The sequence below is a fragment of the Candoia aspera genome, chromosome 2, assembly GCF_035149785.1.
Source record: "Candoia aspera isolate rCanAsp1 chromosome 2, rCanAsp1.hap2, whole genome shotgun sequence".
Taxonomy (NCBI): domain Eukaryota; kingdom Metazoa; phylum Chordata; class Lepidosauria; order Squamata; family Boidae; genus Candoia; species Candoia aspera.
Genome location: NC_086154.1, coordinates 163174146 through 163202122, shown reverse-complemented (window position 1 = coordinate 163202122; position 27977 = coordinate 163174146). Strand labels below are relative to the sequence as shown.

The following is a 27977-nucleotide window of genomic DNA, read 5'->3' as shown; positions in this document are numbered from 1 at the left end:
CTGCTTGTGCGTTCTGAGCTCTTCGGAAATGGGAGGTGGCCAAGGCGGCAGGCGGCGGGAGGGCGCTACGATGGGGGAGCGCACAGGCACGGGCGGCGGCGCCTGAACCCGGGGGCGCTGGGGGGGGGAAGCCGCTGACAGACACCGCTTGGAGCGCGGCTCTATTTTCCCGCTCCCCAATCTTTGAAGTCGCGGGGAGAAGAAGGAAGAGGCGGAGGAAAGGAAGGAGGAGTTGCTGGTTGCCACAGCTGGTTCTCTCCTCCACTCCTTCTCCTTCATTCCCCCTCTCATTCGACCTCCCTTCCGGAGCCCGGTAAGTGCAACTCCTGGTGCCTTCTCCCTTGCCTGCTCGGTATCCATTCTCTGCTCAAGGCATTCCTCGATGCGGGGGAGGGGGGACGGAGATCTGTTCTCCAGCTCTGTGTACGAGGATTAGCTGAAGGGGAGGCGTGAGGGTGAGCCCGAGGAAGGAAGGGGGGCTGTCAGAAAGCTGGATGAAGTGGGCCTAATTAACACGACGCACCGGTGAGAAGGTTTGACCCCCTTCAGGTTGTCCTATAAAGGCATTCGCACGCCGAAACTCGCAACAAATCTCTCGCACTAGCTGGGAGAAATGCAGGCTCCTCGTCCACATAGAGCGCTTTGCGGAAGACATGAGAGATCTTAGAAAATCCGAGGAGAGTATCTCGCGAACAGCTTCCTAAAACAGAGGTGGACAACTCTAGGGAGCCCTGCAGAAGAAGTCCATCCCTACCTATCATGGGGCCTCACAAAACAAGTCACCTTCCATCTGTTTACTAGAACCTCAGTCAAGAGAAACTCCTGGCGCTGTAGAACCTGCTCGGTGCTGTAAACGTGTCCGATGTCTGAAGCCCTCAGTGCTCTTGGAGGCCATGTAGCTCCGTAGAACCAGCAATCCGACCCTTAGAATACCTTTTCTAAAGATTTAGGTCTACCAGCCTTACTCAGAGACGGCAAAAGGAAAGGGAGGGTAAGCTCTGATAGCTCACAAATCCCACAGGCTCCATGGAACTTGTAAAACCCTTATTGTGGAGCACATGATGAAATAGAAGAAAGAGACCCAAGCTTGGGAGTGCATGTGTGTTCTTCTCTAGGAAGGAGGTTTACTTTAGATTTGAATGAGGGTAGGATGGCCTCTCAGTCTCTCTCCCAGAAAGGTTTCTGGTTTCATAGAAGAGACACTGACTAGAATCACAGTGCAGACACTTCTCTCTAAAGCTATTTTTTTTTGCTGTTTCTTTCCTCTTCCTATGCCTTTTGAAAGCTCTGAATACTTAGCATGATTACTTAGCATATTATATAGCATGTTAGTAGTCAGGTTATTTCACATATAGCAGCCCAGAGGAGCAGGCCAGTTTTCTTGTGAATTGCCTTTTGCATGTAGAAGGCAAAGACTGTTGTTTCATAAGTGAATGAATTAGCCAAGGTTAAATTTGAGCTATGAGTTTCCTGGCTCAGAGTCCATACTCTTCCCTAATAAACTACACAACCAAAAAAAGTTCCATCATGGGGTAGAATGGACTGATGTGATGATTCCCATTGTCTACTGACTCTTGGAAAGGTCACCTCCACAAATCCACAAGGAAGAGAACACGGTGCTCCAGAAGAAGTCAACGTCTCCACCTCTGGTCCCTTGAGCTCCTTCATTTTCCACATAAAATAAGAACAGTTTTAACAAACCTGAGTAGGGGGTAGGGAGAGTAAATCTTCTACTAGGTCATATCTGTCAGTAATAAAATACTATGTATTTTATTTTCTTTGCTGTGTGTATCTGTGTCTAGCTAGAGTGCATTGTGCATGATGGTCAAATCTGCTGTATGATCTGTTTCTCTTTATGTATTTTCTTGTTGCTCTTCTGCCTTTCTAGTAAAAACTTCCATGTTACAGCATAATTATGAGAATGGTAGAGAGGAAAAAACAGGGATGAGGTAAAATTAAAGGAAAACGGGAAGGAATAGAGCTGGTCCAATGTGTTTTGGTGCTTTAAGCAGAAAATCCAAATGGTGCTCATCAGTGATGGTAAAAATATAATATTTATTTATCTATCTATCTAATTTATCCCCGCCCATGTCCTCCCGTAGGAGGACTCTGGGCGGTTTACAACAATCGATTAAAACCATCACAATAAATACAAAAAGTAAAATACAGTAAAAAAAAATAGAAATAGAAATAAAAAATAAAGAATCCAAGTGGTGAATTAAGGATTGTTGGGTGCCCTTTGATAATAGTTTGAACTCTTATCACCCAAGTTGGAGCTCTTTACCTTTCCTTAATGGTTCTTAGTCCTTGGAATGGAGCATTTCAGTAGGTCCTCATAGAATCAAGGGATATAAATAAACTGTATGGATTTATTTAGAGAAACTGGAATAAAGGAGTAAGAGAAATTCAGACCTTTCACTGTACATGTTGAGAGCAACTGCCAGAGGGGTGGAACTGAGCTAAGCTGTAGATATGGTGTGAGGTAAAAATTAGTCAAAGAATTTTGGTTCCCAAAAAAGCATTTGCCCTGCTCTCACTCATTTCAGTGGGATATGTGCAAGAGATTTCTCACTGGATTGCGTTATTGAGAGGGAAACTAATGTAAGGATTTTCTGCCCTGTATATCAGAATATCTTGGATGGATCCTGGTTGATACAATATTGACTTCCCCAATTTTTTATTTAAGGAAATTTCCTCCAAACAGCACAGGGTTGGGTTGGTTTCCTTTTCATTGGTTGCCTCTTATGATCCCTTCTGGTACCACTAGAGGTGCTCCTGGGTAGTGGGATCATAGAGCTACCAATGGGAAGAAAAATCCCAAAACATTGTGAGCTATTTTATCTTAATCTGTTTTTTTGTGGTAAGAAAAAAGCCAGAGGTAGGCAGAAGACAGAAGAGCAGGTGGAGTTTGCAATGAAAACCACTCCCTTACCCTTTAATATTCTATGAACAAGGCAGAGCAATTGTACAATAAAAGTCTTGTCTGGAAGCTTTATAGATAAATGTAAAAAAAAAATTCAGGCTTTTAGTGTTCATATTTGAATTATGTAAGCAAGAGAAAGATCAAGAACAGCTAAGCTCGCTAAACATAATTTTGTATATTTGTAAAAGACTGATTCCAAAAAGGATGAAAAATGATAATCAAAATCAGTTGAATGGATGGCAAGATGCAATCTGTTTTATCTAGAAATGGTCTAACAATTTGTGATATGCCAAACATAGTTTGCCCATTGCCATATATGGTGATCTATAAATTTCATATTTGGGTTTTCTAATTTAGACTATGAGAACAGGATGGTTGTCAAGCACTTGCTTACAGTTCTTAAGTTGTACAGGTCAGAGTTAGAGAAGAAAAAACAGGCAAGCCATCCTGAAGGTGTTATGGTCTCCTTTCTGAAGTTTGTTCAAGAACAGAAACATTGGCTATGCTAGAATAATCCATATTTTTCCTCAGACCAAAAGGTTTGGTACGATGACTGACGAGATTCTTTCTTCATCAGAGGTTCTTCATGAATAAGGATTTTTCCTCCCATATGCCTTGTCACTGAGTAGTTCCCATTGTTTATTTGCTCTCCAGAAGGACTTTAAGAATGAAAAAGAGTATGCCTTGATTTCTAGTAATTTTGGGAATGTGCATGTTTATTTCATCTGGCCATAGTATGCTGCTTGGGGGATTTTTTTTAATGAGCTGAAATGTTTATAAAAGTTAATGTTGGGTAATGATAAAATTGTTGAGACCTTGGAGACTGAAGTCTAACCTCAACCATGAAAGCTAACTTGGTATTTCTGGGCCAGTTGCATGCTCTCATCCTACCCTACCATACCCTATAGGGTTGTCGATTTGGGTGAAAAAATGAAAAAACATACGTTTCTTTTTCTTAGTCTCTAGAAAAAATGCAACTTCGCTGAGTTTCCTCTAAATATTTTATTTTATTTTTTGTCTGTGTGTCTGTTGGCCACTTCCTCACTGTCTTCTCCCAAGGTCTGGAACAACACAAACTCATAAGAAATAGTGAAGGATGCAGAATAGTGAATAGTTGAGAGAAGATGATGAAAAAGTAAAGTTTTTTGCTGGTGGAACCCCCTTTGTTGGAAAATTTATCTCGTGATATTTGTTCAGATGTTGCTTCTAATTGTCCCCAACTAGGGTGAACAATTTTGAGGTGCCATTTATGCTCAACGATAAAATTTATATTAGACCAGTCTCAGCACACTTGTCTACTGTAGGAAGAACACTGCTACATTTGTGTCAAACCATGTGTTTTATTACCTCAGTCAGTCTCTGTCGTCTTTACAGTAGTTTAAACAATGGGACACAATCCGGAATGAGAAACCCACTTGTCTGAGGCCCTAGAATGAACTACTGTAGGTGGATCAATGCCATATGCAAGTGAAGACCTTGTATTATGAATATTGAAATAAGAATGTTATTGTTCAAGGGTGGCAGTGAATGCTCTGGTTTAATACTTAAAAACATAAAAATAGGAAAAATTATCCCAGAGAAGGCCAAACCTAATGGAGGCCCCAGGAGAATTTTGAGCTAACATATTGGCCACTAGCATATTATTGTCTTTTCCTCTGATTATTCCAATTGCGCTTAGTAGAGGCTCATTTCCTTTTGGGAAAAGAGTTCCACAAAAGTTGACTTAGAAATATGTCTCATTTATTTTCCTTCAGCTTCTTAAGACTAGTGATGCTTTTTGGTGTTCTCTGTATTTTTTTCTACTTCTGAAGGAATGTTCATGCCTCAAATTAGTAATTCTTTCTTCTAAGTGTCTTCAGTATGTATGCCATGATGCCTTCTTGAAAGGAAAAAGGGTATTATTGTGGCTTTATTATTTATTTCTTGTTAACATTTTAATTTTATCTTATAGAGCCATTGGAACTCTTAAGACATCTCATAAAACAACATGAACATCACAGTATTTAAATTAACAGTCTCAAAGCCATTCTGAAAATAGTGTGGCATACAATTTATAAATTAGGTACAAAAATGGTGGTAGTAACGTTATTTTATTTATTACATATGCTGTATTTTTTTCTTCCTAAAAGGAGCTAGGGGCAATATATGCAATTTTATTCTCCAAACAATCCTATAAGGTAGATTAGGGAGAATAGTTACTTCCTCAAGGTCACCTGATGAGCTTCATGACATGAATAACAATTTGAATTCTAGCTTATTTCAAATATATTTTGAAATATATAATAAACAGATTTTAAGCAAAAAAGAAGGTGGCAGAGGAATTTGGAACTCAGCTGAATACAAGGGGAAATTGAGAGCTGCTGAGCTGAGAGAAATAGAAATCCTTTAAAGAATACCTGTTTCACTCTGTGTGGGAAAGGTACTTGGAACTAAATAATTTACACTGAGTTTAAAGTGAATTATGATTTTCCAGATACACCATATTTGAATTTTCCATTTCAAAAATAATCTTTTAGAAATTACACATATTCAAATTGTCTTGTCAGAGTGTGGCCACTTTGTACCAGGTAAATTTACCAAACAGCTAATCTTGCAGACCCTTGAGAATGCTTTATTAATCTATATTTGGGATGGAAGGGCACTGGAGAGAATGTAGGTATCCTGATGTTGTACTTCATGGTGGACTGCATGGAATCTCCCTTCACTGATGACCAAATACCTCAAATTTAGAATCATTCTAACAGCCAGTTCTTCTCCAGAACCCTTGCCTTTCAGTTTAATTTATATGAGGGCTGCACAACTAGTGACCCACTAAACTGAACATGGCTTTTTCTGCTGCCTTCCTGCAAAGTGGGAACTAGGGTCAAAAATATGGCGAGGTGATTTGTTGGGTCACAGAGTGTGCCATTTTGATCTTCGTTACCTGGTATTTTCATTGTCCAAAATCTTTTTGCTAAGCCCAGCATGTCTTCAGGCACAGGCCCACCCAATCAACTCTAGTATCAGTTTGTCTCCATACTAGAGTGGGTGGAGGGCGTAATTAACCCTAATTCATCCCTGTTGTCTGTGCAGTTTAGCTTCCCAAAACATTTTCCTTCTAGCAAAGATTATTTTCACTATTGGGCCCCAGTTTTGCAATTATACCATCCTTTCTTTCAAGAAAACATGGCAGTCTATATTTATAAACTCAGATCTGTCATTGTCCTGCAATTTTGGCCTCAGAAAGCACATGAAGAGCACCTGGCTATAATATCCTGAATGAATTGGTAAAATTTAATATGTTAATATTTGTGTTAAGACAAGGTGTGAAGACAGCAATTACACATTTTCAAACTAAGTCCTCAAATCCTACTACATTAACTGTTGCCGTACTGCATATATTTAATCAATTACTCCAGTGTGATGGCTCTGTCCTGAATTGTAATATGAAACCCATCTGTGTTATCTGATCTGCTTTGGCTCATGCCCACATTCTTGTTTCCATGGCTCATAGTGCCTGCCCCTACCTATATCCACCACAGAATTTCTGATTGTGAATTTACAGTGGGATCCCATAACCGTGGAGTCATAAATCCTAGGCATGTCTTGAAACAGTTTTCCATTCCTATTGAAATGGCTTCCTGCATCAGCTTTCCAATTTCTGGGTTTCTTGGGACCTCAAAGGGCATGTAATTACAACCATAATGAATTTGCTATCAAAATGTAAAGTTAGATTCAAGTTTCTTATCATGGATTTATAGCACTGAGGAGGAGATGCTTTAATAGCCTACAAATTTGGGGAAGACTTTTTTCGATGTGATTAGCTGTTGACATAGCTTTCTGGTGTAGACTTTGATTGCAACTGAAGAGGCCTTCAAGTCAAATCTAGACACTCTTAACTTAATAAAGCAAACAAATAGAAGGAATTAGATTTTACTTTGAGCAATATGGCTTCACAACATGAGTCAGTGATGGCTTTAAAAAGCAAATTCATATAAGTCAGATCTGTCACAACAGTCATAGATAAATGAAAGGTTTATACATAGAGAAAGTGCACCTCTGAACACCAGCTGCTAAGGACAGGCAAAAACAAAATAATACGGCCTTCTTGTTCTGCTTGTACTTTACAGATACAGCTATCTCACTCCTGGTGGAAACAGTGTTAGCCTAGGTGTGCCTTGAACTAATACTGAATAAGTTTTTGTATTTAATATTAAAATAGGGCTTGGGGAATAACTGAAGTTTCAAAATTAGAAAATATCCCTAAAATAATAAAAGCTCATTAATATCCTTTTCAAACTATCTTGGCCACTTTCAAAGCAGGGTTAGACTTGGCTAATACTTGAATAGGAGACCACCAGGAGACCTTAAGTCTGTAGGTTAACTAGGCAGTAAAAAATAAATAAAAATCCTGCTTGCAGATTGTTGCCAGGAAAACTATATGGACATGTCTATGAAGTTCTCAGAAGCTGAATTTGACTTGAAGATGACCTTACCTGTTTAAAGTGCTCAGAGTTTTTAAAAATATTATCTTTAGAATCCTGTCAGGCTACAGATTGGTATTATCTCCAAAACAGATCAGTATTATCACACCCATTCCATATCACAAATGACCTACCAAATGAATTTGTGGCACAGATAAATCTTGTCTCAGGGATATTCCTCATCATCGCTACCCAAAGATAGAAGGCTCTCCCTGGTAAATTAATGCTTAATTTCCTCTGCCAAGTCAATCAAGTTAGCTCTGAATTGGTATTGCGTAACATGGAGAAACATTTCACACCCAGGAGAGTACACCAGTCCAGTATTTACGTATATTCCAGCGTGCATCACTATTCCTGAGATACTGTGCAGAGGCAAAGGTCTCATAGAATGTATGCAGTTGCCTACAATTTTACATAGTATAGTACTCCATATGAAAAAGTTAACTGGAGAATTTGACTGGAAACCTTAAACAAATAGAATAAGCTAGGGTGAAAAGGAGTTTTTTAAGTTATAGAAAGTAAAACTGACATCAGAAATGGAGCTTTATGCCATCTTGCTCAGTTCTAATCTTGTGTTGAATTTTTGAGGGTACATGTTTTTAGCATGAAAAAAGGAAATTTGGAGTGGGAGGGAGCATGAAATGCTTCGCTGTCCACTTCTATTCACTGATTACAACAACAAGTAGCAGGCTGTTGTGTACAATCTGTGCTTGTTTTCATCTGTTAATGTTTTGCCTGGTGCAAGTGAATCATTCTTAAAGCATAGGCCTATGCAAGTTTACTTAAATGTAATTGAGTTTGGTGGTGTTTCCTTCAAAGGACCCTGTGAGAAGAAAGACAGGCTAGAAATAGTAAATTAAAGAGTGAGCATAGGATAGCACCCTCAGATTAATTTTTAATGGAATAAATTTGTACTGTCCTTCTGTTTCAAATCTTCCAGGACTTTTTTTAAGGCAGTTGATATTAGAACATGCTTGGTATTCAGTTCAGTTGGAAATTCTTTGGTGCAAGCTATATTAAAAGGAAATTGAGAAAAAACTATATTACAGTACTATTGTGCTCTAGCTAGATTCCATTTACTTCAGTGAGACTTGTGCAGGAAAATTTCTTACTGTATTATGCCCTTCTCTATTGAATTATTCTGCAGATCCATTAGGTTGTAAATAAAAGTTTCATAGTTTAAATAAGTAGTTTTCCATTTTTAAAAAGACTTCTTCCCGAAGAACAATAAACAACTTGCAAGATTCTACTGATGATCCTCCTGTTTCCTTAATTGTGTTATCAAAATTGAAAAAAGGAGAGGCAGAGAAAAATGTCTGTTCCAAAAGTCACATGAGAATAGGAGGGATGGTAATTAGTACTTAATACATAAATTTTGTATTTTAATCTATATTTTTTGATATAGAGTAATAATGAAAGATTATTGGATTGTATGAAGAGAAGTCAAATATAATACAGTAGGTATTTTAAACTACAGGTAGTCCTCGACTTATGACCACAATTGGGACTGGAATAAAGTGAGACATCAAGTGACTGCACCGCTTAGCGACGGCAATCCCGGCCAGTCCCGGTTGCCATTGTAACCCCAAGACCTGCAGGTTGTTAAGCAGGAAGAGGCAGGAGTCCCAGGTAAGGAGCATGGGGGTGCCGCAGGGCCAGTGCAGGCCAAGCTCAAGCTGGGGGAGGGGGGTGCTATGGTGTGGCACAAGCTCAGGAAGGCTGGGGAAAGAATATGCTGCGGCTCAGGGGCTTCTTGGCGTGCTGTGGCTCTGGGGCTGCAAAAAGCCCCTGAGCTGCAGCGCAAAGCACAGCTCTAGCCTGGTCCAGCAGTGCGGTGCAAAGCCGCCATGTCCCAGGAAGACCCAGCCACCCCTGCCCCGTCCCAGTCACTCTCACCACTCTGCATTCCGAGGCCCCTGCCACCCTGTGCTCCGCCGCCCCAGCTGACCTTCTTCTTGCTCCCGCTGCTGATGAGGCATGCCCACCCTGACCCTTTGCAAGGCAGCTGCTGACCACATGACGCCATCTTCCCCAAGTCTCATGAGGAAACTGCTGGGCACAACCTTGGGAAGAAAGCTTCGTGTGGCCAGCAGCTGTCTTGCCAAAGGCCAGGCCAGGCATGCTTGGTCAGCTATGGTGGCAGGGGCTGCGGAGTGCAGGAAGCCAAAAGGACATAGATGTGGGGGATAGGTGGGTGGGGGGAGTTGAAGCTCCCCTGTGGTTGTAAGTGTGAGTAGGTTGTCAAGTGCCCAAATTTTGATCATGTGACCATGGGGGTGCAGCAACAGCCATAACTTCGGGGACTGGTTGTAAGTCCCTTCATTCAGCACTGCCGTAACTTCGAATGGTCACTGAATGAATGGTCGTAAGTTGAGGACTACCTGTGCAGATTTTTCATCTGTTGTGACAGTTGTCTGGAGTTTAACACTTTGCCAGTAAAAAGATCTTGGAACCCTGAAAGCTTGCCGCTTTGTGTAGAATTTCCACTGGCCTAATAAAATAATTGCCTCCACAGGGGTCAGTATTACTAGAGTTCTCCCTGCATCTACAGACTTTAGCAGAATTGTGACCACCCTATAATATAAGCATTTGTTTTCAGAATTCCCCATCCCATTCTCTCTTTCATCTTAGCTCTCCTACGTTGGCACTGATAGCTACTACTCGTTTACAAATATGTTACAATACATAATTGATCTTGTGTTATATTCAGGGGTTTATTGGAAAACAATTAATCAAAGACTCTTCAGCTTTGAGTATCATCATTGTCTTGCACCAACATCCTAATTGCTGAGTCTTTTTGTACTTGGAAATCCCACCCAGGACAGCTTTATGCTACCTCTGTCCTCATTCAGCCCTCCCTTAAAAATCATAATTGAAACCCCTGATCTTAATCCTTTAGTCTTCAACCTCAGCAAAGCCTAATTAGATAGAATTAGATATGTCCATATTCATCTTATAGCTTTTTCCTTCTTTTGCTTTTTGTCTTTGTCATTGTAAAAAAGCAGATTTTAAGCTGTTGTACCAATTGTAGTCAAATAGATAAATTATGCACCCTCAGAGGGAATACAGTTTCTACCTGAGTACTGTAAAACTTCTTTCTCGTGTGTGTGATCTCACAGCTAAATGGCTAAATTTGATATCTTCCAAGTCACCTAAAATCCCAGCACCAGCCACACTGGCATGGGAAAGAAAGCCCAAATCCATATTGAGGTAACTGACTAATATTAGGCCAACTGAAGGTTCACAAATTAGGTTCAAATGTCCCAGAATTCTTCATTCAGCAATACAACATAAATAGAGCATTATCATTGTTGCCAAGAAAGCTGTATGCGTGAAGTAATATCCAAATTGTTTGGGTCAGCTTAAATCATGTGAACACAGACCTCATTTTAATGGCTTCATTGATATAGTTGGACTTGACCCATGCCACACGGGCAGCGCTTTTTATAAGTAACATGCCATGTAAAATTGTAGTTAACTGCATCATATCTCACTGTCAGAATAAATAAATAGAGTCAAAAAAGAGGCATGAAAGGTCTTGGTTTGTGCAAGCCTGGATCCTGCAAATGATTACAAAAGCTTCATTGCCTTGTCTGATTCTGAGATATATGTGTAGACAATTTGAATGTCCTTGAAGATGCACCAGATTAATATTTATTATTTTCTCTGTCACAGGACTAACATGGTGTCTGTTGGAGTCAAGGTTGTTTAGGAATTTACAAGGCTATATGTAACATGGATTAAATAAATGTTAAAGCAACTACCTTTCATTGAAATTCTGTATTCAGAATGATATTGAACAAGGCAATATAATTAGACTGCAAACAGCTATTATAGTAAAAGCTGCAAAATAAACAGGCAGAAACAATCATAATTAGAGTGTCGGCATCTCTTGGTATTTTAAGCCATTAATAGAGTTTAATGTTACCAGTTCTGGAGAAAATGAATTCTAACTAAATAATATTCTGGTTTTCATCCATTACTGTAGAAATATGTCATTTGGTGATTTTTCAGAGAGAAGCTTTAATATGCCATGCATTTTTAAGTTCTAAATAGTTTTATTGAAGAGTCTAAGGGTTATTATTTTCTCTGTCACAGGACTAACATGGAAAACCTTTAACTCTAATTCATATAACATTGCCTAGCCTCTTACCCTTTTCTCTAACCAAATTCTCTGTTTGCGAAATTGCCAGGAGCTCATTGCATACCTGGATAAAGTTTCTTGCTGACTTTTTTTTCTGAGGAGTGTAATTCTTTGAGGCTCATACCTCAGTCTCTCAAGGAACAGCAGCGTGGGAAAAGGTATAAAAGTTAATGTTTTCATCCACCCGGACGAAGGAGAATGGGGACCCTACACCCAAAAGAATGAAGACTCGACAGAATAAAGATTCTGTAAGTATAGATTAACAGAATGAAAAGATCAGGGGGTTAAGAAAATAAAAGTCCCTGGTGTTAGACCAGGTGGCTGTTGTTGGGCAACACCGAGGGAGAATACATTTAGAAAACAACAGAGCCATTATATAGAAGTGTTGGCAATCTACAGAAATGCATTGGGATTCCTAAATTTAAATAATTGGGGAGCTATTGAATTGTGATCACTTCATTCATGGGTACCTGATAATGGGGCTGGGGGGCGGACTGCCACGGTTCAATCATGAAAACATGGTGGATGAATTTTTCCAAGCAAGGAAGAGTTTCAGGGCTTTCTGAATTAATATGTTTATGTTTGATTGTGAGTGATTTATGGGTTCCAGATGGAAATAAGCATTAAAGTGTCCTGTCCCTGTCATCTCCAGAATAGCAGAAGAAAAGTAGTAAGAAAATAAAATAATTAGAGAATTTTGATTAAGTACTCATTCACCTTTGAACTTCTACAGTAAATTCAAATTTAATAAAATGATTCTACAGAGTTCAGTATAAATGCATTTTAAATATGAAAAATAATGCTACTTAGCAGTTGCCATAAACAAGAATTATTAATCATTCCTAGAAGGAAAGTTTTTTTAATATTCCTTATTCCTTTCATCTTGTATTAGTAGACCTGAACCAAAATTACCTTCAAAAAGGAAGGAATATGTCCTTAAATTTCTGCCATACTTATTTTATTAACAAACATTGGGCTCCACCAATTAATGAATGAATGCTTTAGTCACCCTCAAATATTTTAGAAGATCTTGCCGTTTGGTCTCTTGACATTGGAGAAAATTCTGGAGGTCATGGATTGGCCAGGTTTGATGACCTCTGTTATGGTATACCTAGAACATGCATAGACATGTATTGTTAGATTCTGCAAGGAAAGAAGAGCAGGAGTGGGAAAGGTAACTTCCAGGAAAGCTTTTTTGCCATTACTGACTTTCATATTGAGGAACTATGAGCAGGTTTCATGAACCCCAAGGGTTCCTGGAACACAGGATCAAAACCAGACCTTTAATGTTAATCAATAATTTAAATCTGGTTAAAGTTGACCATCTAAGGTAATTTGTTTTTTTGGTTACTTTAGGCCATCCTGTACAGCTTACAGTATAAACTTCCAAGCCTATCAGTTGGGGTACTAATTACTTAACAATATACTTTTTTTGTGGTTTCACAAAGACAGCATAATTGGGAAATAACTATACAAGGATGGTAATCGTCCCTGCTCAGTTTCATGGATCACTTGTATCTCACCAAGACAGAGAAAGGAAAACATAGGGCATAAAAATGTTTTCCTACACTGAATCAGTGGAAGAATGTAAAAAGAGGAAGTGGCTGTTTGTGAGGCATTTTGTATTTTTGATGCGCCCTGGAGCCACAAAATTCTATGCAGATATTTTTATTTTAAATGTACAGCACATGAAATGTACAGTATTTTCCTATTATTAATGCATAATCTAAAGTCTTCCACTTGCCTCACCCTGCAAAGAATGCTGTAGGTTGACAAACACTTGTAAAGACAAAATCATTGTAGGCAGTGACTCTGATTGAATTGTTGTATCTAGAGAGTATGAATTCAGATACTGAGATTTTTTTGATAGCTCTACACATAATGTAAATCAAAACAGAAAAGTCAGAGAAGTTCAGACTAGGAGACATGGAAGAATTGGAAGGAGATGTAAAAACCTGAAATAAATAATGCTTTGTTTTCTCAACAGATGTCAATGCGGAGTGGTCGAAAGAAGGAGACTCCGGGGCCCCGAGAGGAGCTCAGAACACGGGGTCGAGCATCTCCAGGTGGGGTCAGCACTTCCAGCAGTGATGGCAAAGCTGAGAAATCCCGACAAACTACCAAGGTAGAATTTTTTATTTATACATTACCTATTGACCAATGTTTATACACAAAGGGAAATTGGTAATAATACAATAGAAACCGGTACGTACTGTAATATATGTTTAGAGCTGCATTAAATATTCTCCCATTTGGGTTTTTAGTTAAAAACAGAAGTTTCAGCAAAGTAGAAAATTATCCTAAAGATACTTAATCTGTAAAACTGTTATTTCCCCTACCAGCTGATTCCTTAGCGCCATTTTTTCCTAGCTGTGGCTGATTCCTCCTTCCTGCATTTGATCATGAACAGGAAAACGTCATGATTGCAGCCAATCAGATTTTGCTATTTCATGATGTCACATAAAGCAAGTGAGGGCAATAAGGACAAGGATAAATCAATACATGAGTAATAATCATCCCATATATGAAATGCTTTCTAACATTTGCAGCTGTTTGCAAGAACATTTATTAGAGCTTGAACGTTCTTCCTCTTTAAGGCAATTATTGTTTATTTATTAATCTACATAGCCTTCACCATCAGTTGCCCTAATTTGCCCTAAATCTGATTGGGTGTGGAGCAGTCTGATACTTTCTCAGCCAGTACATTATCTGTGTGATAATGGAATCTCCTGTGTGACTAATGCAGGAAGTAGTTTTAATTAACCTTACTTGCATGTGAATTGTGTTGCATTTTTTATAGTACATTTTATTAGGTTTCAAGAAAAGAATAAAACCTAAAACAAAACCAAAAAACTACAAAGAAGGAAAAAACTAAAAAAGTGCAGAAACAGAGAATTTTTTTTAATTTACAAAAGTTCTGGCTTCCGACTTTTAACAGCAAGGATATAAAAAATTTCCGTAATCAATCTCTTACTCTATGTTAAACCAAAACATCACATTATTGCTATAAGTCATTCCACTTTATCACATAAGAATCACTAAGTACAGTTACTCCTCCCCCTTATATTAAAGAAAAAAAATCATATAAACCTCCTAAATCTTTCTCCCCTCCAAAAGATAAAAATATTTAATTATTCCCTTCCTACCACTATTCTATACATTTCTGTCTACTATAAGAATCAAATTAAAAAGCTTATAAGTTGTCTGCTATTACTTTATTTATTTACTAATATATTTTTCAAATTTTTTATCACTGCCCATCTCCCCCAAAAGGGGGACCCTGGGCGGTTTATAATAAAATTAACCATTAAAACCATAAGCATATAAAATACAATACAAACAGCCAGATATAAATAAAAGATAAAAATAGGTATAAAATCCAAGTTGTGGTAAGATCTAATTCGGTGAGGAGGGCTCTACGGTGCCAGCCAACCCCAGGAAGAACTATTGCCCTTCCTACCCCAGGCGAGGTGGCAGAGCCAGGTCTTCAAATTCTTCCAGAAGGCTGGGAGCAAAGGGGCCTGCCTCACCTCCGGGAGCAGAATGTTCCAGAGGGCAGGGTCTACTGCAGAGAAGGCTCGCCTCCTGGACCCCGCCAAGTGGAATTCCCTTACCAACAGGGTCTGTAGCATGCCCTCTCTGCATGATTGGGTGGGATGGGTCAATGTCAGGGGGATGAGACGGTCCCTCAGGTAACCTGGCCACATGCCATGTAGGGCTTTAAAGGTCATAACCAACACCTTGAATTGGACCCGGAAGCAAGCTCGCGCAGCAGTGGTGTCACATGTGCCTATCTTGGGACACCAGTAACTGACTGCGCAGCCACATTCTGGACCAGCTGAAGCTTCCAGATACTCTTCAACGGTAGCCCCATATAGAGCGCATTGCAGTAGTCTATGTGGGAGATGACCAGGGCATGAGTGTCATGAGTACTGATGGCGAGCAGGAGGGGGCCTCTGTCCAGGGGGGAAAATGCATGCGTAGTACTGAGGAATTAAGCAGCCATTCAAAGAGACACAGATCAGACCCGCCTTAACTTTTGGGGTTTATCTGTCTGGGTTTTCCCACACTTCTTCAGTTTGCTAGGATTTTCTGTCTTATGTAGCAGTAATAAACACTAGAGACCTATTCCTCGTCTCAGCGTGATTCCTGACTGTTAGGACAATGAGTGACTGTTTGGAGGGCATCTCAATCCAGGAAAGGGTGTAACTGGTGCACAACAAGAAGTTGTGCACAGGCCCTTCTGGCCATGAGTGCCACCTGCTCTTCCAGCAAGAGTCATGAGTCCAGGAGGACCCCCAAGTTCCACACTGGGTCTTAATGGGGCAGTGCAACCCCATCCAGAACTAAAGATGACAACTTCCCGGATACCGAGGAGCCATCAACCCACAGCCACTTCGTCTTACCAGGGTTTGGCTGAAGCCTGTACTATTATACTTAATAGTACAACAATTTTAATAATCCCACTCTTAATAAACCCAAAAAACAAAGACAATTCAAAACAGTAATTCCATATCTTTAAAAGCAAACCAAATAAACATTCTTTAACCCTAATACAACAGTTTTAATAATTTTAATCTTAAGAAACCCAAAAAGCAAAGCCAATTCAAAACAGTAAAACCAAATCTTAAAGGCAAATAGCATCAGTCAAATCCTTAAAGCAGACCAGATGGACAGTCTTCAACCCTTATCTCACTTCAAAATAAACCAGAGCAGTTACATATCTCCACAATGTGCACAGAGCTTTCCTCTTAATTATGTTGCATTTTCTATAGCTAAACAGAAAACTGAAAATGTATACTTTGAATAAACAATATTCAGAGTTTTTGCTCTGGAATGTGTCCCCCTCCCCAATCTATTTTCTTGCAGAAAGGTCGTGTGGAGGAATCAATGGCTCCTAAAGGAAGTAAGCAGAGTCGATCAGAGGAGATTTCAGAGAGTGAAGGGGAGGATGCCAATGCTGCAAAGAAAAGTAAAACAGAAGTAGGTTTTCTCTACAACTCTTCTTGCTCAGGATTGCTCAGCTCCAAACATCCTCAGAATTGTCCTTTTCCATGAAGAAATTTTTCCTGCTTTTCCTAAGCTCATCTAGCCAAGTACTCACCTGTGCCATATCATGGTATCTGACAGTTGTGGTTGTACTATCCATCCCTTGTCCAGACAGAATGACTGCTGATTATTCACACACAAATGAGGCAGCTTTTTCCTATACCTACATGCAATTCTTCTTGTAACATCTCCTGAACTTGCCTAGAGAGGTCTATTTTAATGTTGCTGAAAGAGTATCTGCTCAGTATTCATTGTTCTTCTTAAATCTTAGGAACTGCCAAGACCACAGTCTCCTTCAGATGTGGACAGCCTAGATGGCCATAGCTTCAATGATGAGACAAGCAGTGACCCACGAGACATTGACCAAGATAATCGAAGCACCTCTCCCAGTGTCTACAGCCCTGGCAGCGTGGAGAATGACTCTGATTCCTCCTCTGTGCTTTCACAAGGACACTCCCGCTCTTATCACCCCCCACTCTTTCCCCAGAGCCCCTCACCAGCTCCCCTGACAGAGGGCCTAGCACGTCCACCAGAATCCAGCTTCAGCTTAACAGGGGAGGTTCATCCTCAGGGCCCCACGAGTGGCTACCAGTCTCAGCTCGAAGCCCAGGCTTCAAGGATTTTCCAGGCACAGGCCCAAGCCCCCTCAGTTCCCACTCCATCCACCAACTCCTCTTCCTCCTCCCCTTCTTCTTCATCCTCTTCCTCCTGCACTATGCATGCTTCTCTGTACCCTAATGCTAATGTGGTCCAACTGGGCCCCAAAGTTGCGAGCGCAGGAGTGGGAATTCCAGCACCAAGTGTGCGTGAGCAGTCCCTCAGCACTAAGCACAACCCTCCCCCAACCACTCCTATTTCATTAGCCTCTGTGGCAGGTGGCTTGCCTCCTCAGAAGACTCCTCCAAACAATTCCCCATCCATAATTCCTTCTTCTGCTGCCACCTTTCCCCATGTGCTAGCCAACCTGCCTCCCCCTCCAGCTCTGCGCCCTCTAAATAACATGACTGTGACCTCTAGCTCACCAGGGGTGGTGGGGCAAGCATTAAGTGGACATCTTTCATCGCCCCATGCAATAGGGCAGGATAAGTCACCTGTCTCTTCTCGCTATCCCTATGCTCCCCCTCCTCCTCCACCCCCCAGCTCTTCTGCCCAGTATCCCCTCCCTCCCCACTCCCAGGCACTACCCAGCTACAGTTCATCGTACGGCCACTCCTTTCCACCACCCAGCAGCCTCTCTGTATCCAGCCAACCACCCAAGTACACTCAGCCCTCCATGCCTTCCCAGCCTGTGTGGAGTCAAGGCCCACCACCATACAGCCGCCCACTAGGGAACACTAACTCCCACCCTCCTGCCTCCTTTCCTGGTCAGTCCACTCATCACCAGCAGCAGCAGCAGCACCATCACAACCACAGCAGTAGTGCTGGTCTCTCTCCAGCAGCAGTTGCCACACCACAAACATCTGGTAGTTATTCCCACCCTCTAGAACCAGGTCCACATCACCCTTCTCATGCAGCCTACGGGCTACGCCTTTACCCACCTCATAGCCATGCTACATACAGCCAGGCTCCTTCTGCGTCCACCTCTTCCTCTTCCTCTTCCTCCTCTTCCTCCTCCTCATCCCAGGGGACATACCCCGGACTCTGTAGCCATCCCCAAGGGCAGACCACAGCTGCTTACGCCTTTCCTCCACCACCTCCACCGTCACCTGCACATGGGGCTGGACCCCCAGTCACTTCTGCTTCAGTTACCCTCTCCACTGTCATAACCACAATGGCCTCTTCTTCTACAGCTCCGTATAAGACAGCATCACCTCCAGTAGGACCCCCAACGACAGCCCCTTATGGAAAGCGTACAGCTTCCCCATCTCCTACTTTCCAGCCACCAGCCCCGTACAAGCCAGGCTCTCCTCCTGCATCCTCAGCATCCTCATTCCGGGCAGCCACCCCGCCAGGATACAGACTGAGCTCTTCTCCAGCAGCTGGGGGCTTCAAGGCCCCCTCACCAGCCCCCATTGTCCCTCCCGCCTCTGGAAGTATGGCTGCCCCGCCCCCACCCCTGCCTCCTCTGCCACTCAGTGCTGCACAGATCAAACAAGAGCCTTCAGAGGAATACGAGCCCCCCGATAGCCCAATGCCTCCAATTCGGAGTCCTTCCCCAGCCCCCAAAGTGGTGGATGTACCAAGTCATGCCAGCCAATCAGCCAGGTAAGGAGCTCAAGGAAATGGAGTGGGTGGGGAGGGGGGTTGAGTGGATGGGAGCAGGGAATGCCTTCTTTGACAAATTGAATTTCCAGAATTCAACAGAAGAGAATGACGATGTAGAAGGTTTCTTGAATGAAAGCTGAAAAGTCAGCAAGTGGGCTTGGAATATCCCTACAGGCACAGATTTCCCCCGTTGCCCTATGGCTATGCATATTCGATTGATTGATTTTTATTGGTATACGACCCGTTTCTAAAAGGCTTATGACAGAGCCTGTTAAAATCGCAGAAGTTGGGATTGCTGTTGAAAAGGAATTCCTGATGGACTTTATAGAGGACAGTGTTTTGTACAGCTCCTGTGTCGTCTTCTGTTCAAGAAATAGAAATGAAATAAATGATGCAAAGTTAAAACTGTTGTGCCATTTGGCTTAATGTATATAATTCTTACAGATCAAACAATCTTTTACTGTTTTTCTTAAAGAACTTGAGTTTCCTATTACTTGGAAACCCCTTTTGGACTTTTTGTGTGGAACAGAAAAAAATGAAAATGATATCTGGATATGATCATTAGAAACAATAATGGACAATAGAATTAAGGAAAGCTTTGTTATAAACTTAGAGTAAGAGTTTAATGCAAATATCTGTAGCAAAGAAAGTCAGAAGTCAATCTTTTTCTATATTTTCTTTCTTTTTTCCTGCACTTATGACCTTGCTCTCTCTTCTGTTTTGTTTTCTTACTTTTTTTTCACTTCTGGTTAGGGTTAGGGTTTTTTATCTTGAAATTTTAATAAAGTTTAATAATTAAAAAAAAGAATTTGGGTTTCTTCAGGGCTTTGGAGCTTATTTTTCTTAGAAGAGTTCTTAGGAGAATTCATATGGAGGCTGAGATATTAGGGCTTCTTTCTCACCCAGGTTCAACAAACATCTGGATCGTGGCTTCAATTCCTGTTCACGGACTGATCTCTACTTTGTGCCCCTGGATGGCTCCAAACTGGCCAAGAAACGGGCTGATCTTGTTGAGAAAGTGCGCAGAGAGGCTGAACAGAAGGCCAGGGAAGAGAAAGAGCGGGAAAGAGAGCGAGAACGGGAGAAGGAACGGGAAAGGGAGAAGGAAAGGGAACTGGAACGAAGTGTGGTAAGTGCCAGTTGCGTGCAGAGGCTCCTCCTTCTATTCCTGGCTTTCCCCTTTAAAAGAATAATAGAATTGCAGAATCAGAAATGCCCCTGCCACAGGTTTTCAAAGAGCTGCAGCCAGTTAGAGGGGACTGTGCTAACCCATGCATGTTAACTGCCTGTTTGTCAGAAGGCAGATGCGCTGACGCATATCACGCAGAATCCCTGGCAATCAGAACACGTCTTGCTGAATGACCCATTCTCTTTTCTCTTGTAGAAGGTTGCCCAAGAGGGCCGGCCTGTGGATTGTCCATCCCTTGGCCCAGTTCCTCATCGCCCATCTTTTGAGCAAGGCAGTGCTGTAGCGACTGTCCCACCCTATCTGGGTCCTGACACGCCAGCCCTTCGCACCCTCAGCGAGTATGCCCGGCCTCATGTCATGTCTCCGAGCAACCGGAATCACCCCTTCTACGTCCCATTGGGTGCGGTTGATCCAGGATTGCTCGGTTACAACGTGCCAGCCATCTACAGCAGTGACCCGGCCACGCGGGAGAGAGAATTGAGAGAACGGGAAGCCCGTGAACGAGACCTCAGGGATCGCGATCTGCGTGAGCGTCTTAAGCCTGGCTTTGAAGTTAAACCAGCGGAGTTGGAGCAGCTCCATGCTGTGCCCAGTGCTGCAATGGATCCTTTCCCACGGCACGGGGGTCTGGCTCTCCAGGCAGGCCCAGGCCTCCACCCTGCTTTTCCCTTCCATCCAGGGCTGGGCCACCTGGAGCGAGAACGGCTAGCCCTGGCGGCTGGCCCAGCCTTGCGCCCTGACATGTCTTATGCTGAGCGATTAGCAGCTGAACGGCAGCATGCCGAGAGAGTGGCTGCTCTGAGCAACGACCCCTTGGCTCGGCTGCAGATGCTCAATGTGACTCCCCACCATCACCAGCACTCCCACATCCACTCCCACCTCCATCTCCACCAGCAGGACGCCATCCATGCAGGTGAGGAGATCCCACGGCCTCCAGCACAGTCTGGAAATGGGTTGCAAATGTCTCTTTGGAACTGCTGAATTCTCATTAGGATGACTGGGTTGTGTCAGAACAGACGGCCTTTGGCGCCTCACCTGACAGAACACTTTCAGTGGGAAAAAGATAGGATTCCTATCCAAAGGAAAACTTGTATGTCATGGAGGACTCTGGGATTGAACCATTCTCCTTGATATACTCATTTTCAGCTTGCATAAAATGGTGGACAGAGGACCTTTTAGCTGTATAACACCTTTCCCCTTAAGAGCTCAGCAACAGGTTTGCTTACCTCAGTGAGAACTGAGTCTCAGCAGCTGTGCTAGACCTATCACCCAGAAATGTCAATGAACTAATTATGAATCTCTGTGTTTGTAACCCATGATTGGTAACTAAAATTGAATTCTGATTACCTCAAGAGAGCTTTCAAAACTTCTGTTCTCAGCTTTACCTTCCATCCCTTTTTGCTTTTGATGAAATCATGATTAGGACTGTATACTCTATGTAAATCAATAATCAAATAGGCTAAGCTGTTGAATATTTACATATAAGTATGAATATGAATATTTGCACAAACAAAAGAGTGGCCTTACCTCGGCTGTGAACTGTCTGATTGTGGAGATAAGCCACTATTCTTTCAGAATTGGCCTCTTATATAGAAAACAGTGTTTTCATACCATATTGGTAGGTTGCAAGATTACAGAAGGAATGTTCTATAATGCTACATATAATTAATGTGAATACAAGGAACTAGAAGTAAAGTGCATTCAAATTCCTTATATACTGCACACATAGGACTTTCCCCCCCTGCTCTTCCTCCTGTATCTAAAAACTAATCTGTACTCTGCAGCTTCTGCCTCCGTTCACCCTCTTATCGATCCACTTGCTTCTGGGTCACATCTCACCCGAATACCCTACCCAGCGGGCACCATCCCTAATCCACTTCTGCCTCACCCACTCCATGAAAATGAAGTGCTGCGCCACCAGCTTTTTGGTAAGAACTTTAAGGAGTGGGGAGAATATTACATCAACCAAAAGAGAAAGGCATCTAGGAGACTGGGGATGGGGGGAAGGAATAGCAGTGGAAAAAATGGACTCTGAGAAAATGGATGGGTGGGGAGAACATGGGGAGCAGTGCCCAAGTCTAGAACAGAAGAAAGAGTAAGGAGGAGCCGCTTGTGGGCTGGCCTTCTCAGATACTTTACTTCTTCACAAAGTATCTTTTAAAATAAGTATATCACCTGTTTATTTTTAATTATTTATAAGGTATTGCCATCTCAATCTTAAGGTGCTGGACAGCTCACTATACAAAACAGAAACAAGAAATAACAAAACATTGCAACAAAGCTGAAGCTCCTAGAAACGATAATCCAATCAAACTTTACATGTCAGGCTCTACTAACAAAACTGCCTGAGAAAAATCCAGGTCTTTAAGAATTTCCAGAAAGCGAACAGGGCCTGGACTGTGTGGATTCCAGGGGGGAGGCTGCTCCATAAGGCAGAAGCCACAAGAGTGAAGGGACACTTCTAGGTCTCAGTAAATAACATTGTTTAATTGAAGGGACCTGCACTGTATCCACCCTGTCAGATCTAGTGAGACAAGCAGAAATAATGAGAAGCAGGTAATTCCATAAATAATCTGAGTTTATGTCTGGGAGTACAAGGGAAAATGGGTAGTATTTTTCCCCAATTATTTTCTAAGAATTAAATTGCTGTAAGATTATACTGGCCCATAAATGAAAAGCTAATTAACATCAGAACTGGTTTTCAACTGTATTAAAATTAACATTAAGTTTATTAAAATAATCTAATAAAGGCATTTAAAGTTATGAGCCTATTGTGTAGCTGGTGTGGGGACAAGAAACACAGAGAGACTCAAGACAGACATTCCCCAGGTCCGGACTGAAGCATAGATGTAGCTCTCAAGGGAAGATCAAAAATAGGGTCAAATGCAAAGAGAACAGCAGAGCATCTTTGCCTTGGAGTGATACGGAGAATAGAACTTTTTGCAGATGTACCTTTTCTTTGTGCAATTTAGCCAGTGCTGACATTTTCTCTTCTTTGCCCTATGAAAGGTAAAGAAACCTGCAATTCCTCTGTATATTGGGTTTTCCCAAGCAATGATCCCATGACCCTTGCATTACTTACCAGTTGCAATTTATTGTTCTGTCTTTTTGCTTTTGTCTGCAGCTGCCCCCTACAGAGACCTGCCTGGCTCTCTTTCTGCTCCAATGTCTGCAGCACACCAGCTCCAAGCCATGCATGCACAGTCGGCAGAGCTGCAGCGCTTGGCCCTAGAACAGCAGCAGTGGTTGCATGCCCATCACCCTCTGCATGGAGTGCCACTTCCCACACAAGAGGATTACTACAGGTCTGTTGCTTTTGCAGGGGTGAAGAAAGATTCAGTTCAGGCCAGGAATTGGTGACTCAGAAAGTGCTTTAAGATACAGTTTCCTACTCTGCCTAATTTGGCAGACATTGGAGAGAGATGAGATTTTGAATTTAAGAGGTTCCTAGAAACCTATTTGATATTCTTGGTCAGACTGGTAATAGTAGACAAGCATCTCTGAAAGACAGCTAGAATAGTATCTCCTACTCAGTGTATCCATATCCTATTATTACCTGAGAAATTACTCATATTAATTGAGCAACCTAGAACATTCTCCACGATTTTCTGCAATGTGCTATTATTTCTTGGGAGATGAATTCACATGGATTTGCTGAAAGAGAACTTTTGAACAAGATAACTCTGGACCATGGTTCCATTTAGGTATTTCTTTCTTAGAGGATGCTTTCGTTGGTTGGTTGGTTGCTGCTTACTACCCAGAATCAGTTTGTAAGGCTGTGCTCTGCTGCTGCTTATAAGGAAGAAGGCAGCCCATTGCACAGTATGAGAAGTAACTGGTAACGTCCACTAATGGGTAATGTGATCATTGGATTGTAAATTGATTCTGATTTCCATGATAATATTGAGCTGGTGTTAATAGAGCTGTAATTTCTTTTAGATTGTTTCCTGGCACCATTCAAGATGCTGATCTGACTTTCAAAGCTTTAAATATCCTGATGTCCAAAGCAGCTTTCTCTAAACTTGTGCCCACCAGTTATGTTGGACCACAATTCCCAGCCAGCCTTTGGTCATATGAGATAGAGATTGTAGTCCGTTTCTGGAGGGAACCAGAAGGGGGAAGACAGATACGAAGAGTGCATTTTTCTTATACTAGCCTGTCATTTGGTGGAGATCATCTTTTGAACCCTTTCTTCATATATCTGTTTGCAGAAGTTAGATGACTACCAGAGCAAGGCCCTTTTCTCCCAACACCCACACTTGGAATGTCACTTTCTGGGCACGTGTAGAGGTGGGAAACTTTGCCGCTGAACTAGGTTCCAACATACCCAGCCATCAGAGTTAATAGTGAGGAATGCTGGTTTCTGCAGTTCAGAACATCTGGGAGCCACTGGCTCTTCACCCCTATTCTGATACCTTCCTGTTACCTTTTAGGCAACAAGCAAAGTTTATCCTGTTCTCAGGAGTATTTAAGCTTTTTTTAAAACTAGCTGCTATTATATATTGTTCTCATTTGTTGCTTTATCCTCTTTACACTACTTAGGTTTTTGTTTGGATTTATTTTGTAAGCTGTCTTCAGGGTTTTGTCAGGGTGTAAATCCCCCAAATGAAGTACTGTGGTGTTTTAATGATTTTACACTATTGCAATTGTAACTTGTAAGCCACTCTAAGAATCTTTTCAGGGGTGAAGGAAAAAACCAACCAACCAGCAACTAAATTGACAAGGACTGACTCCAAATGACTATTAATCTTCCCCTTTCCATTAAGGGCCCTCCCAATACTAGTGAGGCCAAGACAGTTTTACTTTATACAGCAGTTGCTGCAGGAAGAGGAAAGAACTGAAAGTTGCAGGTTTGAGGCACAATTAAGGCTGGTAGAAGTGATGGCAATTAACTCTAGTCTAAAGAAACGATCTCTGTTCTCCTTAGAGGTTTCATATTGGTTCCCATGGATGGGTTTAGCTTCCAGTGCACTGGCCAGGAGTAGGGCTTTCTCAGTCTCTGTGCCAAAATTACAGACATCTCCCCCAATAGGTATTGGACTGATCCTTACACTATTTCATTTCAGGCCACAGTTGGAAGACATGCCTGTTCATCCAGTTATTTATGGGATGATCAGAATAGTTTATCTGTTAAATTGCTTTGCAAAAAAGCCTCTGGTTTTTGTTGCTTGTGGGTTTGTCATTTATTGTTTTCTCAACACTGAGCAGTCAGATTACCTAGACAGGTTTTTAAACTATACAACTTGGTAATGTTATGTTCACTCTTTTCCCTCCCTTCTTACAGTCATCTGAAAAAAGAAAGTGACAAGCCCCTTTAAATGGACCCCACCCCCCACAATGATGTCATTATCCCTTGTTGCTGCTGCTTCTTCTTGGAGAGGAAAACCAACTCACCATACCCTGGATGAGGGAGAAGCTACCTAGTGACACAGTTCCTTAAGTCATTCAACAAACCCAGGCAACTGGGGTGGGAGGGAGAAGGGTAGTGCAAGGGAAAATATCAAAGATCAACAAGGATTTTGGACAAATGGCTCAACATTCCCTTGTTTCAGTAAGAAAAGGTATGAATTGTCACGCATTTCTTCTCTTCCTCCCATGTCCCCCCACCACCACTCCCTAGTCCTAGGGTGGATGTCACTAAAAGCATAATGGGGCTAAACATGCCTCTCTTTTTTTCATACCTTGACAACCAGATGGTTTTGAGAAGCACTGCATTATGGGACTTTCAAGAAGGCATTGTCATGTTCCTGTTCAACCCTTGAAAGACTGGGCCAAGTCAAGAGGTGCATAGCACCACAGGATGGTTTCAAGAGAGCAGCTGCCTTTTTATCCATGCCTTGAGGGAACTTTGGTGGTTCTGGAGAATGCTGTGGAGTGACAACAGTGTGTTTCCCCCTCATTTCACTAGTGAGGCAGATTAATATGGCCAAACAGTGCAAAGCATGGTGAAACTGTCTCTGATGGCAACTGCCCCTTTCCCCTTCACCCATTCCAGTCGATGTACTCATGCACATCCCGTTAGACGTGGCAGTTTTGCGTAGCAATTTGTGAATCCTTGATCTCCCCGTGTGTGTGTGTGTGTGTCTAATTTCACAGTTGTATATCTTGATCTGTCCTCATATATATATTTACATAAGAACATTAAAAGATAGCCAATTATGGGAGAAGGATCTCCCTACACAACCAGTTCCACCCAGCAAACACATGGGTGTGCACATGCACGCACACACACATGCACACACACTAATTTATATATAAATGCAGCTCTTAAAGAAAAAGCCAGCCAAGTAGCCAAAAAAAAAAAGCCTTCCAAAATGTTTTAATATGTGCTTTCTGCATGCCTAGGGGCTATTATTATCAAATGATCAAGATTTTAAAATTACATCCCCTGCTCTTTTGTTGCAAAGCAGGGAAGTGGGAAAGGATACCTCGAAAATAGGATGTTATTCTCTGCTGGAGTGGAAGATACTTTAATAGATGTTCTTTTTCCACTGTTTTTGCAGCTCGGTAGGTCCTTGTGTTTTGGCAATTGCATGGAGTTCTTGAAATTAGCACCTTGGATAATTGCAGCACCTTGTGAGTTTATCAAGGATTCATTCTATTCAGTCTGTGTAGTAGAGTGCATGTGTGAGAGCATGACTTGGTCAGCTGTACACAGGCTTGACTTGTTGGATCCCATTCCTGAATCATAGCATCCTGAGGAATAATTTACGTGGATGGGACACTCTTCCATCACGTACAGAAAATCCTTGCTCAGGTGAGGGAATGAAGCACCAGAAATGATAAATAGGAATTACTAGCTTTCTTTCCGAAGAGTACCTCTTAACAACCATGTTTTGTATACACATCCCCAAGAATGAGATTTGTGATCACCTTAGCATGGCCTTGAAGACAGGGCAACGGAAAACCAGCAAGAACTGGGGAAAGACATTGGCATTGGATGTTTTCTCCACTGCTGCTAGCATAGGAGGGGAGGAGATAAAGTGGATGAGACCATACTTAATTCCCCTTACCCTTAATGTTAGGGTGTCTTCAAGATGCTTGGCTGGAATCACATTCTTTGGAGTGCAAGTAGCTTCTGTTCGGAGGCCTAGTTCCTCCACAGTATAAACACAAGCTTTATTAGCTGGCCTGAGCTAGGGGAACGAAATGTGTCAAAGGTAGTATGTCCTTCAATGGGAGTAAGTATGCATATGTGGGTGAGCAGGTTAAACAGCATTGCCTGGGTGCAAAAGCCCATGGGTAACAAACTGATAATGGCACCTCTGGGCAAAGCAAGAGTTCGGCATGAAGTCAAGCTGGTACTTTGTGCCACCTGCCTTCACTGTGCAGCTCCTTGGGCTCAGAGGATTAGAAAACTCAAGACACAGGGGTCATGTATGTAAAACTGCACACACTACAGCAGTAATTGTATAAAAATTCCCTAGCGCGAAGCGCCCATTCAAGAACCTCAACCTACTAGATCTCCAGTAACGATTTCGCTGCTTCTGCTCTGCTCGACGTCTGACACCAAAGGGGGAACGATATCGCCAGAGTGGCTCGGCTTCCTCACGGAAGGAGCCAAACTGCAACTCCTTCCGGCCGCTTCCAAATTCGGAGTCCCCTTTCCGGCTCCGGCGCCTCCCCCTTTAGTTATTGGCAGGGCGCGGTCTCCAACTGTGACCAATGAAAGCGATCTGTTTAGCATACAGCCTTTACGGTGCCCAAAGCTTCGTTTTAAGGAATAAATACGTAACTCCCGCAGGAAATACGGTGGGGCCTTTTTTTTATATAATTGCTTCTTTTATACTGCCCGCGGTGGGACAGAATGCGCCTTCTTATTTTATTCACCAACACCTGAAACGTGTTCTGTTCTCCGTGGGTGAATGCCGTGTGCTCTCGCCTCTCAGTGACTTCAGCTCTTTTTGTATTTGTCTAGAAGGCTTTCTGCTGTGGCGGAGAGCCTCCCAAATTTCGTCAAAGTAAGATATGTATCTATGTAAGAAATTAAAAGGCTGCGAAGTA

The 27977-nt window shown here is 42.1% G+C and overlaps 2 protein-coding genes and 1 non-coding gene across 4 annotated transcripts in view; 2 read left to right on the top strand and 1 right to left on the bottom strand.

The window, feature by feature from the left end:
* Positions 1-27977, bottom strand: part of C1R (complement C1r) — a 228544-nt gene that overhangs the window by 41563 nt on the left and 159004 nt on the right. The gene's annotated exons all lie outside the window — the stretch shown is intronic.
* Positions 94-27977, top strand: ATN1 (atrophin 1). Of its 2 annotated transcripts, XR_010067291.1 has the most exons (11): positions 94-313; positions 8864-11778; positions 13518-13655; positions 16400-16513; positions 16851-18784; positions 19691-19913; positions 20169-20886; positions 21758-21901; positions 23098-23278; positions 25258-25534; positions 25667-27977. XR_010067291.1 is itself a non-coding variant. In XM_063294653.1 (10 exons), exons 2-10 carry the CDS (start codon positions 11701-11703, stop codon positions 25289-25291), a joined length of 3564 nt encoding a protein of 1187 aa, XP_063150723.1. In that variant the 5' UTR covers positions 94-313; positions 8864-11700; the 3' UTR covers positions 25292-27977. The 2 variants fall into 2 exon arrangements, 1 of the variants encoding a protein (XP_063150723.1); XM_063294653.1 differs by having other exon boundaries at positions 25258-27977.
* Positions 27860-27920, top strand: LOC134492652 (U7 small nuclear RNA). Its single transcript, XR_010067507.1, has one exon. It is a non-coding gene; the product is annotated as a U7 small nuclear RNA (small nuclear RNA).

Bases quoted from the DNA above. Each gene is read 5' to 3' on its own strand.
- ATN1 (XM_063294653.1), top strand. From the start codon at position 11,701: ATGTTTTCATCCACCCGGACGAAGGAGAATGGGGACCCTACACCCAAA. The intron at 19,914-20,168 runs GTAAGTGCCAGT...TTTCTCTTGTAG, and splicing joins GGGAACTGGAACGAAGTGTG to AAGGTTGCCCAAGAGGGCCG. The intron at 21,902-23,097 runs GTAAGAACTTTA...TTTTGTCTGCAG, and splicing joins GCTGCGCCACCAGCTTTTTG to CTGCCCCCTACAGAGACCTG.